Source organism: Ranitomeya imitator, chromosome 5 (assembly GCF_032444005.1).
Source record: "Ranitomeya imitator isolate aRanImi1 chromosome 5, aRanImi1.pri, whole genome shotgun sequence".
In the NCBI taxonomy this organism is placed as follows: Eukaryota; Metazoa; Chordata; class Amphibia; order Anura; family Dendrobatidae; genus Ranitomeya; species Ranitomeya imitator.
Genome location: NC_091286.1, coordinates 371,470,536 through 371,488,234, shown reverse-complemented (window position 1 = coordinate 371,488,234; position 17,699 = coordinate 371,470,536). Strand labels below are relative to the sequence as shown.

The 17,699-nt window shown below is 45.2% G+C and overlaps 1 protein-coding gene across 5 annotated transcripts in view; it reads left to right on the top strand.

The window, feature by feature from the left end:
* ADGRB3 (adhesion G protein-coupled receptor B3) overlaps positions 1-17,699 on the top strand; it is a 1,579,303-nt gene that overhangs the window by 1,336,946 nt on the left and 224,658 nt on the right. For all 5 annotated transcript variants that reach the window (XM_069726666.1, XM_069726664.1, XM_069726665.1 and 2 more), the window contains 2 exons: positions 9,834-9,960; positions 11,894-11,997. In XM_069726666.1, coding sequence (XP_069582767.1) covers positions 9,834-9,960; positions 11,894-11,997 — 231 coding nt within the window. The remainder of the gene's footprint in view (positions 1-9,833; positions 9,961-11,893; positions 11,998-17,699) is intronic.

Sequence of the window (17,699 nt, the reverse complement as noted above, 5' to 3'; positions counted from 1 at the left end):
GGAGAGTTACCAGTGTGATGTCCGCCCTCCTGACCTCACTGCAGAGCTGTGTGTGATTATAGCTGACCCATCTGCAGGTTCCTTTCGGCTTCAGCTTCCATCTCACAGGCAGACAGGGCTGCAATATTGTTACAGTACATACAGCAGAGCTGAGAGAGCTGCAGCTGCTAACGTGTTTGTAAGGAGACAAAGTTCAGTTCCACAGTTCTGTGTTAGTTACCTGTCTCACACCGGTAACTCCTCCTTTCATTTATAATAATCTCTAGAGGCAGATTCTCATGCAGATCAGTGTCCTGCCCATATTTCACACTGACAGATTACCTTTAAACTTGCTGGTACAGGAAGATTGCATTCTTTCGGGCAAAAGGTGCAGAAAAACTCTCATAACTGCTTCCGCAGCTCTGTGCTGTGTACAGGCAGTGGCGTAACTACCGCGGTCGCAGTGGTCGCCATTGCGACGGGGCCGGGCAGGTCAGGGGCCTGCCGCCCGGCAGGTCAGAGGCACCGGCCGACACCATGTTGCAGTGCAGGAGATCCCTCCTGCACGGCAACAGTCCGAGGCGTATCTACGGGGGGCAGGGCGCAGCCGGCAGGGGGGGGGGCCGCAGTCGGGCCGCCTAATGTGGCGGCCCGCAGCGTCTCCCCCGGCGGCTGCATTCTGCCGCCCCCCGCACTGGGAGTCAGCTGTTCTCTGTGCCGACTGTCAAGCTGACAGCCGGCACAGAGAAGCTGCAGAGCGCCGACTCCCAATGTGAGCAGAGGTGGAGGGGAGCCCCTGCAGAGTGGCTGCGGCAGGCAGGGAGAAATCCCTGCAGCGCCGCTGCCCAGCGATCTGTCTTCCTGCTTCCTCTCACACAGACGCGCCGCTGGATGACGTCATCAGGCAGCGGCCGGCTGTGTCAGAGGAAGGCGATGAGATGCTGCGGCAGAGCGTGAGGAGAGGTGAGGTGTGTGTGTGTGTGTGTAGAGGGAGGAGAGGGCATGGATGGGGATGGTGGTGGAGGAGGAAATGATGGAAGTGGTGGAATGGGCAAGGATGGGGATGGTGGTGGAATGGGCAAGGATGGGGATGGTGGTGGAGGAGGAAATGATGGAAGTGGTGGAATGGGCAAGGATGGGGATGGTGGTGGAGGAGGAAATGATGGAAGTGGTGGAATGGGCAAGGATGGGGATGGTGGTGGAGGAGGAAATGATGGAAGTGGTGGAATGGGCAAGGATGGGGATGGTGGTGGAATGGGCAAGGATGGGGATAGTGGTGGAGGAGGAAATGATGGAAGTGGTGGAATGGGCAAGGATGGGGATGGTGGTGGAGGAGGAAATGATGAAAGTGGTTGAATGGGCAAGGATGGGGATGGTGGTGGAGGAGGAAACGATGGAAGTGGTGGAATGGGCAAGGATGGGGATGGTGGTGGAGGAGGAAATGATGGAAGTGGTGGAATGGGCAAGGATGGGGACGGTGGTGGAGGAGGAAATGATGGAAGTGGTGGAATGGGCAAGGATGGGGATGGTGGTGGAGGAGGAAACGATGGAAGTGGTGGAATGGGCAAGGATGGGGATGGTGGTGGAATGGGCAAGGATGGGGATGGTGGTGGAGGAGGAAATGATTGAAATGGTGGAATGGGCAAGGATGGGGATGGTGGTGGAGGAGGAAATGATGGAAGTGGTGGAATGGGCAAGGATGGGGATGGTGGTGGAGGAGGAAATGATGGAAGTGGTGGAATGGGCTAGGATGGGGATGGTGGTGGAGGAGGAAATGATGGAAGTGGTGGAATGGGCAAGGATGGGGACGGTGGTGGAGGAGGAAATGATGGAAGTGGTGGAATGGGCAAGGATGGGGATGGTGGTGGAGGAGGAAATGATGGAAGTGGAGGAATGGGCAAGGATGGGGATGGTGGTGGAGGAGGAAATGATGGAAGTGGTGGAATGGGCAAGGATGGGGATGGTGGTGGAATGGGCAAGGATGGGGATGGTGGTGGAGGAGGAAATGATGGAAGTGGTGGAATGGGCTAGGATGGGGATGGTGGTGGAGGAGGAAATGATGGAAATGGTGGAATGGGCAAGGATGGGGATGGTGGTGGAGGAGGAAATGATGGAAGTGGTGGAATGGGCTAGGATGGGGATGGTGGTGGAGGAGGAAATGATGGAAGTGGTGGAATGGGCAAGGATGGGGACGATGGTGGAGGAGGAAATGATGGAAGTGGTGGAATGGGCAAGGATGGGGATGGTGGTGGAGGAGGAAATGATGGAAGTGGTGGAATGGGCAAGGATGGGGATGGTGGTGGAGGAGGAAATGATGGAAGTGGTGGAATGGACAAGGATGGGGATGGTGGGGGAGGAGGAAATGATGGAAGTTGTGGAATAGGCAAGGAGGCATATCTAGGGCAGTGGCGTATCTAGGGGGGGCAGCCAGGACATGTATGGAATTATTTAATAGGGAAAATGTGAAATTGGGTGGAAAATATTTTGGCATGGTGGGGGGGGGGCCCCATTTGAAAGTTTGCACTGGGGCCCATAACTTTGTAGTTACGCCACTGTGTACACGGTATCAACATTGAGAGTCTGTGTAGAGTCGCTGATTGAGTTCTGACAGTGCTCACAGGTATGATTTTTTTTAAAGGGGCTAAGTCGCCTAAAAATCTGTATACGTGTTTTAGATAGCGATTTGAGGATAACAGACTATCTCTCATTTTTTAGCTGCATTTGAACAATAAAAATGCGCTCTACACATTCAAACGTATAAAAGGTTTTAAATACTAACTGCAAAGATAATATCCAGTGGAATAGTCACTAAACTCTGCCTGTTTTTGAAAATAGTACTTTGTAGATTGTGTCCATAAATACTGGCTATAATTTTAATACAAGGGTAAGACAAACAAAGTTTTCTAAAAGGGAACAAGTCAGTTTGATATAAAGTTAAAGAGACTAAGCAGAGTGTTATATTCAGCACTGTGCAAAAGTCTTAGGCATGTGTGGAAGAAAGCTATTAAATTAGAATGCTTTCTAGAGCAGAAGTGCTAAAAGTTTATTTTTATCAATTTCCAAAATGTAAAATGAATAAACAAAAGAAATGTCTAAATCAAATCAATATTTGCTGTGATAACCCCTTCATTAATGATGAGCGAATATACTCGTTAGGCTGCCATCACACTAGCAGTGTTTGGTCAGTATTTTACATCAGTATTTGTAAGCCAAAACCAGGAGTGGAACAAATAGAGGAAAAGTATAATAGAACCATATGCTCCACTTCTGCATTTATCACCCACTCCTGGTTTTGGCTTACAAATACTGATGTAAAATACTGACCAAATACTGCTAGTGTGACGGCAGCCTTACTCGAGATTTCCCGAGCACGCTCGGGGGTCCTCCGAGTATTTTTTAGTGCTCGGAGATTTAGTTTTCATCGCCGCAGCTGAATGTTTTACAGCAATTAGCCAGGCTAATTACATGTGGGGGTTGCCTGGTTGCTAGGGAATCCCCACATGTAATCAAGCTGGCTAACAGATATAAATTATTCAGCTGTGGCGAAGAAAACTAAATCTCCAAGCACTAAAAAATACTCGGAGGACACCCGAGCGTGCTCGGGAAATCTTGAGTAATGAGTATATTTGCTCATCACTACCCTTCATACAAAAAAGAATCAAAGTATCACTTCTTCTAGGTACACTTTACCATAGTTTTTGACGGAACTCGTTAGAAAGGTTGTTCACACATCTTGGAGAACCAATCATAGATCTTCTGTTCATGTAGGCTTGTGCAAATGCTTCTGTCTTACCATGTGATCTCACGCGTGATGTTGAGATTAGTGCTCTTGGGGGGCCATATCTTCTCTTGCAGGACTTCTTATTCTTTACATTTTAGATAGTTCTAGATAATATTGGCTGTATGTTTGGAATAATTGTCCTGCTGCTGTATACATTTGGAACTAATCACTTTCTTCCCTGATGGTATTGCTTGATGGTTAAGTATCTGCCTGTGTTTCTCAGCATTGACGGCACCAAGAAATGGGCAATGTTGAGGACTGTCGACAATGTTGTTGCCAAGGAAAATTAGTCCTCAATGCTAGGAAAAATAGGAAGCTACTAATGCATCATGCGATACCATCAGTGAGGTGTCTGTTTGGCTCTAGATTTATTTTGCATCTGGACATTGACCTCAAATACACAGGAAATACCATTAAGAACTATCAAGAACTACGGTATCTTGAACATAAAGAAGAACATGGAGTTCTGGAAGTGATGACATTTCCCCTTAGAGCTCCGATCTCAAGGTCATTGAGGCTGTGGGAGATTAAATGAAGAGACTTCACATAAGCCTACAACTACAGAAGATCTCTTTGCCAAAATATTTAAAACAACCTTTTTGTCAAATTTCTTAAAAAAAAACTGTCTGCAAGTATATCTGGAAGAATTGATTCTTCAATGCTATTTTGATGGCAAAACATGGTCACACCAAAATTGATTTGATCTCATTTATTCATTCACTTTGTATTATTTTAATTAGTAAAAAATAAACTATTACACAGTTATATAGGTTATATAGATTGCAGAAAGATGCAGGCCCATGTTTCTCCACCAATTGAAAGTTCTCTAGCTCTAGATTATAGCACACAATGCCATTTGTTGTGAGAAAAGCCTCCAGCCCTGGTTTATATGCTGTCATAGTGTCTGCCATAACTACCCCTTGCTGTAAAGCATTCCCCAGTCTAACTACTCTATCAGTAAAGAACACCTTCTTATTCACCACCATTTCTGCCCAGCCATGTTCTCTGCTAGCTTAGAGTGGTCATGGACCTCTCCTGCCAGTGATTTTCCTGCTTCCGGGAACATCATGTCCACAGAGCAGCTTCTCCTCTTTCGCTCTGCTATGTTGATGGGGCGTCACTGCCGATGTCACGCTGATTGACAGCCGGCTCCCCACTGCCTAACTCCCGGCAATCAGCGTGACAGTGGTGCCTCTTCAACAGAACAGATACGAAGAGAAAGAGCTCCTCTGTTAATGTGACATCAAAGGAAGTAGGAGAGTCACTGCCTGAGCCGGCAGAGATCACCACCAGGCACGACAGAAAGGTACCCTCTAGTAAGTTCATACAAAAAAATAACCTTTTTATGTATATGCAGCAATATGACTACTTTAACCTAGGTGTGCTACTCTACTTTTATCAACATTAAACTTCACATACCGTGTTCTTGCCCATGTAGACATGTCACACAAAAAATAGAGACATTTCCATCATTAATTCAGGGCATGGATCTAATAATGCATTCAAAGCAATGCCTATGGAGACAAATGGAAGCACATCGTTACCATCCATGTGTCATCTGAGTGCTGTCAGTTTTTTTTTTACTGTTTAATGGGTATCAGAAGTTTGGAAATTTTTTCTTTGCCTGCGAAAAAAACGGATGCCACACTGATGCTTATAACGGACATTCAGACATTGGTGACAAATGGTCTGTATTTTTATTTCATCTGAGTGAAGAATAACTTGCATTTTATTCTTTATCACCTCTGCTCATTTGGGGCTTAGTGGCCAAGATGGTGCTCTTGCAAAAGTGACCAAACAGATATGGATGCAGAGCTCCCCTTTGACTGTTATCCTTGAATTGAGCAGGTCATAGACAGAAATTGGCCTGCACTCTGTGGTAAATCAGGGAGCTGTTATGATGGACCATGAACGTCTAATATCAATAGTATCAAAATCCACCGCACACCCTTTGTGGAATATCTTTCAGAAATGCAAAACTTTATTAAAATATATAGAAAGTCAATCAAATACCTTACTTACAGCGCACAGCAAGGTGCAGGAGCGCCACTCGTCCACGCCATTCACCAAGGTTCCCAAGCCCTGTTAGGCATTTTATAATCCCTTGGATGAAAAGATTTTGGGCCCCTGGATATTACGGGGACCTCACTTCTCTAATCTTGAGCCCTATACTGCACCAGGATAAAGTGACCTATAATTAAGACTCGGGAGTGGTCAAAACGTCAGTAATCTGTGTCGCATATTATTATTATTATTATTATTTATATAGCACCATTAATTCCATGGTGCTGTACATGAGAAGGGGTTACATCAAAATACAAATATCACTTACAGTAAACAAACTAACAATGACAGACTGGTACAGAGGGAAGAGGACCCTGCCCTTGTGGGCTTACATTCTACAGGATTATGGGGAAGGAGACAGTAGGTTGAGGGTTGCAGTAGCTCCAATGGTGTTGAGGTGGCCGTGTCATCTTTACAGGCTGTAAGCTTCCTTGAAGAGGTGGGTTTTCAGGTTTCTTTTGAAGGATCCAAAAGTAGTGGATAACCGGATGTGTTGGGGCACAGAATTCCAGAGGATGGGGGATATTCAGGAGAAGTCTTGGAGGCGATTAAGGGAGGAGCGAATAAGCCTGGAGGAGAGGAGAAGGTCTTGGGAGAACTGGAGATTACGTGAGGGAAGATAGAGAGGTTAGTGTGGAAATATACGGAGGAGAAAAGTTATGGATGGCTTTGTAGGTCAGTGTTAGTAATTTAAACTGGATACGCTGGGAAATTGGGAGCCAGTGAAGGGATTTGCAAAGAGGTGAAGCAGGAGTGTAGCGAGGAGAGAGATTAATTAGTCGGGCAGCAGAGTTAAGGATGGACTGGAGAGGTGCGAGAGTGTTAGAAGGTAGGCCACATAGGAGGATGTTGCAATAGTCGAGGTGGGAGATGATTAGGGCAAGCACGAGCATTTTGGTAGAGTGTGGGTTGAGGAAAGGACGGATTCTGGAAATATTTTTGAGCTGGAGGCAACAGGAGGTAGCGAGAGCTTGGATGTGCGGTTTGAAGGACAGGGCAGAGTCAAGGGTTACTCCAAGGCAGCGGATTTTGGGGACAGGGGAAAGTGTGATTTCATTTATTTTGATAGATAGATCAGGAAGGGAAGATATGCGTGATGGAGGAAAGATAATGAGTTCAGATTTGTCCACATTGAGCTTGAGGAAGCGAGAGGAGAAGAAGGATGATATGGCCGATAGACACTCTGGGATTCTGGACAGCAGAGAGGTGACATCTGGGCCAGAGAGGTAGATCTAAGTGTCATCAGCATATAGATGGTACTGGAAGCCTTAGGACCTTATGAGTTGTCCCAGGCCGAGTGTATAGATTGAGAAGAGTAAGGGCCCTAGGACAGAGCCTTGGGGGACTCCAACAGAGAGCGGGCGAGATGAAGAGGTAGTAGGGGAGTAGGAAACGCTAAATGTGCGGTTGGCAAGGTATGAGGAGATCCAAGATAGGGCAACGTCTTTGACACCAAAAGAAGAGAGGATCTGTAGTTGGAGGCAGTGGTCAACTGTGTCGAAGGCAGAGGACAGGTCTAGGAGGAGGAGTATAGAGAATTGTCTGTTAGCTTTGGCTGTAAGTAAGTCGTTAGTAATTTTGGTCAGGGCAGTCTCAGTGGAATGGTGGGGACGGAAGCCAGATTGTAGGTTGTCGAAGAGAGAGTTAGATGCAAAGTGAGAGGAAAGTTCAGCATGGACATGCTGCTCAAGGAGTTTGGAAGCAAATGGGAGCAAAGATATGGGGCCATAGCTGGACATAGTGCTTGGGTGAAGGGATGGTTTTTTGAGGATAGGTGTGATTGTGGCATGTTTGAAGGCAGAAGGGAAAGTACCAGAAGTTAGTGAAAGGTTGAAGAGATGGGTTAGGGATGGGATTAGTGTAGTGGTGAGGTTGGGGAGGAGGTGAGATGGGACGGGGTCAAGTGCACAAGTGGTGAGGTGTGATTTCGAGAGAAGATGAGCAAGCTCCCCTTCAGTGATTTTGGAGAGTGAGGTTATGGGGTTTGGGCATTGGTCTGGCATACAAAGGGGTTGTGGTGGTTGGACAACAAAGACTTGCCTTGTTTGGTCTATCTTATTTATTACATATTATTCATCCAGTGTAAATAAGGCATTTGATTGACTTTGCATATAATTTGAATAAAATGTTGCATTTCTGCAAGATATTCCACAAAGGGTGTGCGGTGAATTTTGATACTATTGAATTGAGCGGGAACGGAAGGTGTACTGTTTTTCCCACAAACCTATTTATCTGCTACGTTATTTCTGCTCCATAACAAGTTTCTAGCAGATCAGACTTTATGATTAATGTGACAGGTTCCCTTTAAATGAAATCTGTCAGTAGGATCCACCCTCCTTTGCTGTCTATGTGGGCATGCAGGTCATAGAGAGTTGGATACAATGATATCTTTGATCTGATGACTTGTTCTAGAGAAATCCACATTATTCTAAATATGTAAATGAACTGTTAAGATTTCTGGGCGGGAGATAGATCGCCCCGAGAGTCTGCCTCCGAAGCTTATGTGAGACCTATAGATCAGAAGAGCAGACTGTCAGCCATTACATGTCTTATGCTGGTAACGACACCTTTCATGAAAAATAATCCCTGTATGCATAGTCTCAGGGAGATCTATGTCCGGCCCATAGACCTTAACAGCTCAATTACATATTAAGAAAACTGTGGATTTCTCTAGAATAAGACATTGGATGGCAAATATCAAGGTGTCATTTCTTCTTTCTATGACTTCCATGCCCATATAGATGCGCTAGGAGGGGTGATCCTAATGACAGATTCCCTTTAAATTCCTAGTAAGGTTAGTGGATCATAGACCTTAGTAATCTAGCAAAGATCTGTAACATATATAGACGAGAGGGTACAAAAAGCGATATGGCCAGAGTTGTCATCATGGTGTACTGTGTGCACAGCGCTCTACATACAGCCCTGGTGTTCCAGGAATCACAGTCTACCCCCAAATACAACAGTGAGTAAAGGGAAGCCATCTCTCTTCATTCTCCATGCATTGTCCTGCTGCAGTGCTAAGTACAGGATCACAAGCCTATTAGCAGCTGTATGTCACTCTGGAAGTCCTATATATTCTTTCACCATGTGTATATACATATATAAGCCAAAGCTTGAACTATTTTGGGGGGGATTTCATTGGATGACCATGAGTGCTCTGCATAGCTCCACAGAGAGTGCAGCCAGTGCTGACAGCCCTCCATCCCCTGCAATGGAGCCAATGTTTTTTTTTGCTTCTTTTAGATAAATCTTTGCTGATTTCCTATTGATCCCCCAGAAGGAGATTTGCTGAGTGTTAGAGACAATACTGCAAGGTGTTAACCCCTCCGCCGCCAGGGGGCACAGCATCCGCAATGCTTCGCTCTATGCAGAGGGGAGGAGTGGGCCGGTGATGGAGGCAGCCGTGGGGACAGAGGGGTGATTGTTAGGCTGGCAGGCAGGGGGCTGCAATGGGTTAATAGACGGTGACATGGCAGCCCGTGGGGAAATGGGAGAATGAAGCGCGGGGGATACAGAAAAATCCCGTTTAACCCTTTGCCGTGCGCCTGTCAGGGGCCACTTGTACCCCAGCATTCCCACAGCTTGTCTCTCCCCTTTTCCCATCTCCCCTCCATTTTCCTTGTCCCCTTCCTCAGCCCCCTCCCTCAGAGGTAAGGCGCAGGCAGGCGGTGTGGAGCGATCCGACGCTGCCGGTTTCCAGGGTGAAATCCTCCCCTCCCCCAGCCCTCGCCAGCACCTCTCACATCCATTAATACCGCCGGAGAGGACCGAGGCTTTCTATGGGGGCGACCTGCAGATAGGAGGGCTGCACCGGAGATGGGGGCTGGCCGGAGCTGAGGCAGCGATCAGCACCACGGCGGCGGCGGACAGCTCCCTCCCTGCCCGCAGCCCGCAGCACCGGAGAGAGGGAAGTGAGCGGCCAGCGCTGGAAGTAACCGCTGCTCCCCGTCCCCTCAGTCCCGAGCAGTCCTCCATCACAGTCTCATCTGTTCTCCCTCTTCTTCCACAGGAACGAGTCTCTGGGAGCCTGGTCCACCCAGGGCTGCAGGACCGTGCTCACCGATGCATCCCACACTAAATGCTTCTGTGAGCGTCTCTCTACCTTCGCCATCTTGGCTCAGCAACCCAGAGAAATAGTAAGTAAGGAAGGGAAGACTTGTCAGAAGCCGCGGGGAAGGATGTGTGAGCGTGATCGTGCATGGATGCCACTGATGCCACCCTGCAGACTGCCATGGCACAGGACCTGGTCCTCCTGCTGCACCTGGGGGGATGGCTGCATGTCTCACAGAGAGCCCCTAATCTGTGCCAGAGCAACACACACAGGTCACTAAGCATAGGGGCAGCACCCTGTATAGCAGAGTGGCCACAGCATGGAGACTGCCTCATACATTGCAGACATGCACTGGGCATCTCAGGGATATTGTCTTAGGCTCAGTGACCTTCTCTACAGGAGACAAGCAGGAGCAGGGCAGGCACAGGACAGCAGGAGCAGGCACAGGACAGCAGGAGCAGGGCAGGCACAGGGCAGCAGGAGCAGGGCAGGCACAGGGCAGCAGGAGCAGGCACAGGGCAGCAGGAGCAGGGCAGGCACAGGGCAGCAGGAGCAGGCACAGGGCAGGAGGCACAGGGCAGCAGGAGCAGGCACAGGGCAGCAGGAGCAGGCACATGGCAGGCACAAGGCAGCAGGAGCAGCTAGCAGGGCAGCAGGAGCATGCACAGGACAGCAGGAGCAGTCAGCAGGCACAACACAGGGCAGCAGGAGCAGGCACAGGGCAGCAGGAGCATGCACAGGACAGCAGGAGCAGTCAGCAGGCACAACACAGGGCAGCAGGAGCAGGCACAGGGCAGCAGGAGCATGCACAGGACAGCAGGAGCAGTCAGCAGGCACAACACAGGGCAGCAGGAGCAGGCACAGGGCAGCAGGAGCAGGCAGCACAGCAGGCACAAGGCAGTAGGCACAGGGCAGCATGAGCAGGCACAGGGCAGCAGGGCAGGCACAGGACAGCAGGAGCAGGCAGTAGGAGCAGGCACAGGGCAGCAGGGCAGGCACAGGGCAGTAGGCACCTGGCAGCAGGAGCAGGCACAGAGCAGCAGGAGCAGTCAGTAGGAGCAGGCACAGGGCAGCAGGGCAGTAAGCACAGGGCAGCAGGAGCAGGCACAGTGCAGCAGTGCAGGCACAGGGCAGTAGGCACAGGACAGCAGGAGCAGGCAGTAGGAGCAGGCACAGGGCAGCAGGGCAGGCACAGGGCAGTAGGCACCTGGCAGCAGGAGCAGGCACAGAGCAGCAGGAGCAGGCAGTAGGAGCAGGCACATGGCAGCAGGGCAGTAAGCACAGGGCAGCAGGAGCAGGCACAGGGCAGCAGGGCAGTAAGCACAGGGCAGCAGGAGCAGGCACAGTGCAGCAGGGCAGGCACAGGGCAGTAGGCACCGGGCAGCAGGAGCAGGCACAGGGCAGTAGGCACAGGGCAGCAGGCACCGTGCAGCAGGAGCAGGCACAGGGCAGTAGGCACAGGGCAGCAGGGCAGGCACAGGTCAGTAGGCACAGGGCAGTAGGCACCGGGCAGCAGGAGCAGGCACCAGGGCAGCAGGGTAGGCACAGGGCAGCAGGCACCGGGCAGCGGAGCAGGCACCAGGGCAGCAGGCACCGGGCAGCGGAGCAGGCACAGGGCAGTAGGCACAGGGCAGTGAATGCCAGGTCAGCACTACTTTCCTGACACTTCTTATTCTAGACTTTTACATGAACAGGAGCTTAACTGCATTAACATGTGTCCTCCGAAAAGTCACATTAGGGGATTGTCAGTAAGGAGACGTTGGATTGGTTGTAATGATTTGGATGTGGGCAAAGTTTCCAGCATAGTAAACTAACGACACCCGGTCACTATCACAAAAGTTCATCACCATCAAAGACTTGCACCGATTTATCAAGTTTTCCTGCTGTGACTGTGGTGTCACGTATGTGTCTGTGCTAGAAGTGTATTCTAATATCTGTGTATTTATACTTATCTATATTCCATCTATCTATCTATGGAAAGGACATAATTCACTTCTTTTCCTGTATACAATCTACAGATCATGGAATATTCGGGCACCCCTTCAGTCACCCTGATAATTGGCTGTGGTCTTTCCTGCTTGGCCTTGATCACCCTTGCTGTTGTCTATGCAGCACTATGGAGGTAACTATCTGTCTTATAAGATCTTTGTATATGCTGATATTTTGCAGAATGCACTTTTCTTTCTTTCTTTCTTTCTTTCTTTCTTTCTTTCTTTCTTTCTTTCTTTCTTTCTTTCTTTCTTTCTTTCTTTCTTTCTTTCTTTCTTTCTTTCTTTCTTTCTTTCTTTCTTTCTTTCTTTCTTTCTTTCTTTCTTTCTCTCTCTCTCTCTTTTAACTTTAGAATGTTTACCTACAATTAGTGAATGAAACAGAGGAGTCCATACCTGGGAAAGTTAGTAAAAGTAACCATAAAGTTGTATCTTTGTCTTGTTAGATCTTATATAACTAGGTCTTACAATAATGTTTGCTCACAAACCAATCCCGTCTTTAGGCCTTGTCCTCGTGTTTAAGCTTTGTCCTATTTCTGCTTCTTAAGTATTTTAAAGCTGGGAAGTTAGCAACAAGAGAAAAGTAACTAGTGATTCAAATTATTGTGGAACGTGCATGCAGGAGAACGCGGTGAAATGCCGGAGATGCCCACCACTGGGCCCTGATCACCAGTTCGCCATCCAATAGCACCGACTTCCATTTGGAGTGGATTCCAGTGGATGGCCGGCTGTCAATCTGATCAGCAACAATGTAACAAATACTAGCCAGCATGGAGTGTATGTTTTCTTTTTGTTGTTTTGTTTATACTTTTCAGGTTTTTAGGCATGTACGGATGCAACTTTCAAATCAGTTTTTTTTATTATTTGCTTTAATATGTGTCATAACTAATGGTCTAATTTTAAATGCCGAAACCCAGTTGAACAATACCTGAAGTTAGTTTTGCTAAATCTGTTTTATTGGATGTGACCATATAAAAGAATTTGTTGTAACATATTCCAAATCTTCTCAAACGGGAATTAATCTCTTTAACCCCACAATAAATGTAAGGAAAGGCTTGAACATTAGGCCTTCTAGGATAATGTAATGACATCAGCCACAAAAGTGTCCATAAGCCAGAGTGGTGTCCGCCCGACATGGCGGTCATGGACCGCCATTCCAGTTTGAGCCATCCAAAAGTGGTATTGCTTGGCAGTGCACGACAATGAGATGTAACGTAAAGTGCACAATTGATCATATTAAAATATGAGTGTACAACAAATAGAAATAAAGAAAAACACAATTATGCTAATAACCGTAAGCTTGATTCGCATCATTATTACATCAGGTTCTCAGGTTGACTCGTGGCGCATGGTGTCTGGAGACAAGACCAACTTTAGGGCTATGTTCCTACGTCAGAATAAAATCTGGCCTGTGTTTTGTTTTCTGAAATCTACACCTTGGATTTCTGCCGTTGATGTACAATGGATATGGAGTCAGCTCTCTGCGGATTCACATTTTTTTCCAAAAATCTGTACGGACAATATCTGATGGATGGGCTTACGGAGACCCCATACACATGTTTGACATGCAAATTTCACGTACCGTATGGTAAATTCACACGTGGCACCATTGTTGCAGAAATATCTATCGCTTTTGCGTGGATTTTTGTAATTTTTCAATCTGTGAATTTACAATTATAGGGGTTTTACTAAGACTGAAAGTTATACAAGACTGGTTGTTGGTGGTCTGACCAAAGGGATTCCTACCGATCCAGATAATGGGTTTCTACACATCCCTGTCTGAATGGAGCAATCTCCATGCATGTACATTTATTCTATTCATTGTCTATGGAACTACTGGAGAAAGTTGAGCAGAGCGTTCCACTATTTCTGGATCTCGCTCTGTAAGGCTTTGTTCTTTTGATTGATGAGGTCCCGGGGGTCAAATAATGATAAGGAATAACTATCAATCTTGGTAAAACTCTTACTTTCAGATTTAAATCTTGCAAAATTTTCTGTTACAGACCCATGTTACCATCCATGGATAAGCAGGCTCAAATGTCAGAAATGACACACAATTATGTACTAAATACACTACCTGAACCACTCCTTTTATAAATGAAGTAGTCCTCTTTGTAAAGTAAAAAAAATAAGATACTTGGTGTTCCATTTATGTCAGTACCGGCTCTGCCAGGGTTCACATTACGTTATTATTGCCATTGCCAATGGCCATTATGGAGCAGCCACCTTCATCCCTTGCGTCAACATTGACATGCTGGTGCTAGAGATGGGTATCCGTTTTTCTTTTTTATTTAACAAGGGGGACTACTTCATTTAAAGAAGGGGTTCAACCCCGTTTACAGAATTGTATTTCTATAGTTTTTGACATTGCCACCTATTCATCCATAATTTTAAGACGCATGCAAATAAGGGAGGAAAATTGAAAAACATTTTGAAACTTTTGAGAGTTTTAGTCTAGTCATACCCTGCTTTACCAAAATGGGCAAAACTAGGACAGAACACTGCGTGGCAAAGCTGATTCGGCCAACTCATCCTTATTCATAATTCTACATATTCATAAATATTAATATTCAGACTAAAGTATGCCAGAAATGTCCCCTTACATTTCTGGTGAAGGCACACAGCAGTTGTAAGATACTTGGGCCTCTTAATGAATTAGGCGCATCTTACACAAGCACTGTCTTCATGAAGACTAGTGAACAAAATGCCAGTCTAGACTAATTAGGCTCATACTTTTATTTTGTCTTTCTTTGTAACCTGCTCACACAAATATATACAGACACACTGAATAACCTATTTCAAATTACAGAGCTCATGGGAAAAAAATAGTGAGCATTTATGAAACAATGCTTCAATGGGTATACCCATCTCCAAGATTCTAACACAATATGTAGTAGGTGTAATAATAATATTATTACAAAATACCTACAATTAATAATATGGTATAGTTCTTCTGAAAAGTTGTGTCGCTTACCCCATGTGCAGGATATTGCAGTAGCTTAGGTATCCATGGTTATGACCACTCGTATTGTGACAGTTAGTTGTTAGCGGTTGTCAGGGGTAAAGATGGGCGAACACAAATAATAAAGTTCGGCGTCCATACCGAACACCTACTGTTCAGGCACAGACACCGAACATGGACTTCATCGGGAAGTCCGTGTTACTGTACGGGTTCGGCTGCCCAAAAGTAGTGTATAATAGCCAGGTTTCGTCAAACTCAATCTGACAGGTGCCCCGCCCCTATCAAAGTGTATCAAAATGTGTAACCCCTCCCCTCCCCTTGTCTGACGGCTGGTATCCAGCTGTCCCTCCTTGTTTGATTCCCCCTTTTGATATAGTTTAATATAGTTTAATTTGTTGTAGTTTTGATATTATTCCCGTATTTTGTGGAATAACACATGTTTATAATTATAGCCTAGTCGTGTATTTATTTTACACGTGGTTTATAACACCTTTTTCATTTGTTTTATAATAGATTTTATACGTAGCCCCGAGTTTGATTCTGTAAGCTTTTGTTTTATTCACAGTGTATCCATATAGTGAATAGGGCTGATGTTTCTGTATGCAATCCTACAGCCTGTTATGTGAAAAGTATTCTCAAACACTAACTAAATGGTAAACATTACCTAAATTAGGTTAACTGTGGGTCAGAGGCTTATAGCACCTAGGTCAAGCAATTGTTGTTGTATTTGCGTACCCCATAAATGTTTATTCTCACAAACAGAAAAGTTATTGTGTCCTGAAGATGGCATCTGCAAAGTTATTTGTTATCTACTGAGGCCATTGCAAGTTGTGTTTATTCACATTGTAGCAGGTTTTATCCTTGTGGCTGCCTTATATACACAGAAGAGATATGCACCAATGTCACAACACAAGTTATAATATGACCCAATGTTACAACACAAGTAAGAAGCGTCGTGTTTTATACGAATAAAAGTCATTTAGGACTTATGTTATCATGTTTTTGCACTTTATTAATATGCGGACCACATAGGTCAGTGATTTTTGCACTTTATTAATATGCAGGCCACATAGGTCAGTGATTTTTGCACTTTATTAACATACAACACACAAGAAATAGACATTTAGAACTTATTTATGATTAATATGCGATTATTAGGCATTTAGGACTTATGTTATCATGTTTTTGCACTTTATTAATATGCTGACCACATAGGTCAAGGATTTTTGCACTTTATTAATATGCGGTCCACATAGGTCACTGATTTTTGCACTTTATTAACATACCACACAAGAAATAGACATTTAGAACTTATTTATGATTAATATGCGATTATTAAGCATTTAGGACTTATGTTATCATGTTTTTGCACTTTATTAATATGCGGTTATTAGTCATTTAGGACTTATGTTATCATGTTTTTGCACTTTATTAATATGCTGACCACATAGGTCAGGGATTTTTTGTACTTTATTAATATGCGGACCACAAACACTTCTGCACCCACGGGCACTTCTCAACCAACCATGCATCCGGTACTCATCAGTCACTGTGAAATAATGCAAGTAGCCCCGAGTTTGATTCTGTAAGCTTTTGTTTTATTCACAGTGTATCCATATAGTGAATAGGGCTGATGTTTCTGTATGCAATCCTACAGCCTGTTATGTGAAAAGTATTCTCAAACACTAACTAAATGGTAAACATTACCTAAATTAGGTTAACTGTGGGTCAGAGGCTTATAGCACCTAGGTCAAGCAATTGTTGTTGTATTTGCGTACCCCATAAATGTTTATTCTCACAAACAGAAAAGTTATTGTGTCCTGAAGATGGCATCTGCAAAGTTATTTGTTATCTACTGAGGCCATTGCAAGTTGTGTTTATTCACATTGTAGCAGGTTTTATCCTTGTGGCTGCCTTATATACACAGAAGAGATATGCACCAATGTCACAACACAAGTTATAATATGACCCAATGTTACAACACAAGTAAGAAGCGTCGTGTTTTATACGAATAAAAGTCATTTAGGACTTATGTTATCATGTTTTTGCACTTTATTAATATGCGGACCACATAGGTCAGTGATTTTTGCACTTTATTAATATGCAGGCCACATAGGTCAGTGATTTTTGCACTTTATTAACATACAACACACAAGAAATAGACATTTAGAACTTATTTATGATTAATATGCGATTATTAGGCATTTAGGACTTATGTTATCATGTTTTTGCACTTTATTAATATGCTGACCACATAGGTCAAGGATTTTTGCACTTTATTAATATGCGGTCCACATAGGTCACTGATTTTTGCACTTTATTAACATACCACACAAGAAATAGACATTTAGAACTTATTTATGATTAATATGCGATTATTAGGCATTTAGGACTTATGTTATCATGTTTTTGCACTTTATTAATATGCGGTTATTAGTCATTTAGGACTTATGTTATCATGTTTTTGCACTTTATTAATATGCTGACCACATAGGTCAGGGATTTTTTGTACTTTATTAATATGCGGACCACAAACACTTCTGCACCCACGGGCACTTCTCAACCAACCATGCATCCGGTACTCATCAGTCACTGTGAAATAATGCAAAAATACATCTGTGCGCGGCTGTCGGCATCAACATTGTGCTATTATAAGTTTATGGTTCTGTAAAGAACACGCAACACATACAGAACTCACACACACACACAAATACACACAGCACACAACACGCACACATTTCTCAAAATGCCATACACTTCAGAATATATTTGCAATTCACTACGCATGTAACACATATTTCTTCGCCCCACACGCATTTAACAGTCTTTCATATGTATCGCAGAAAGATTTTAGTTCCAACTGCGGGTCAGCGG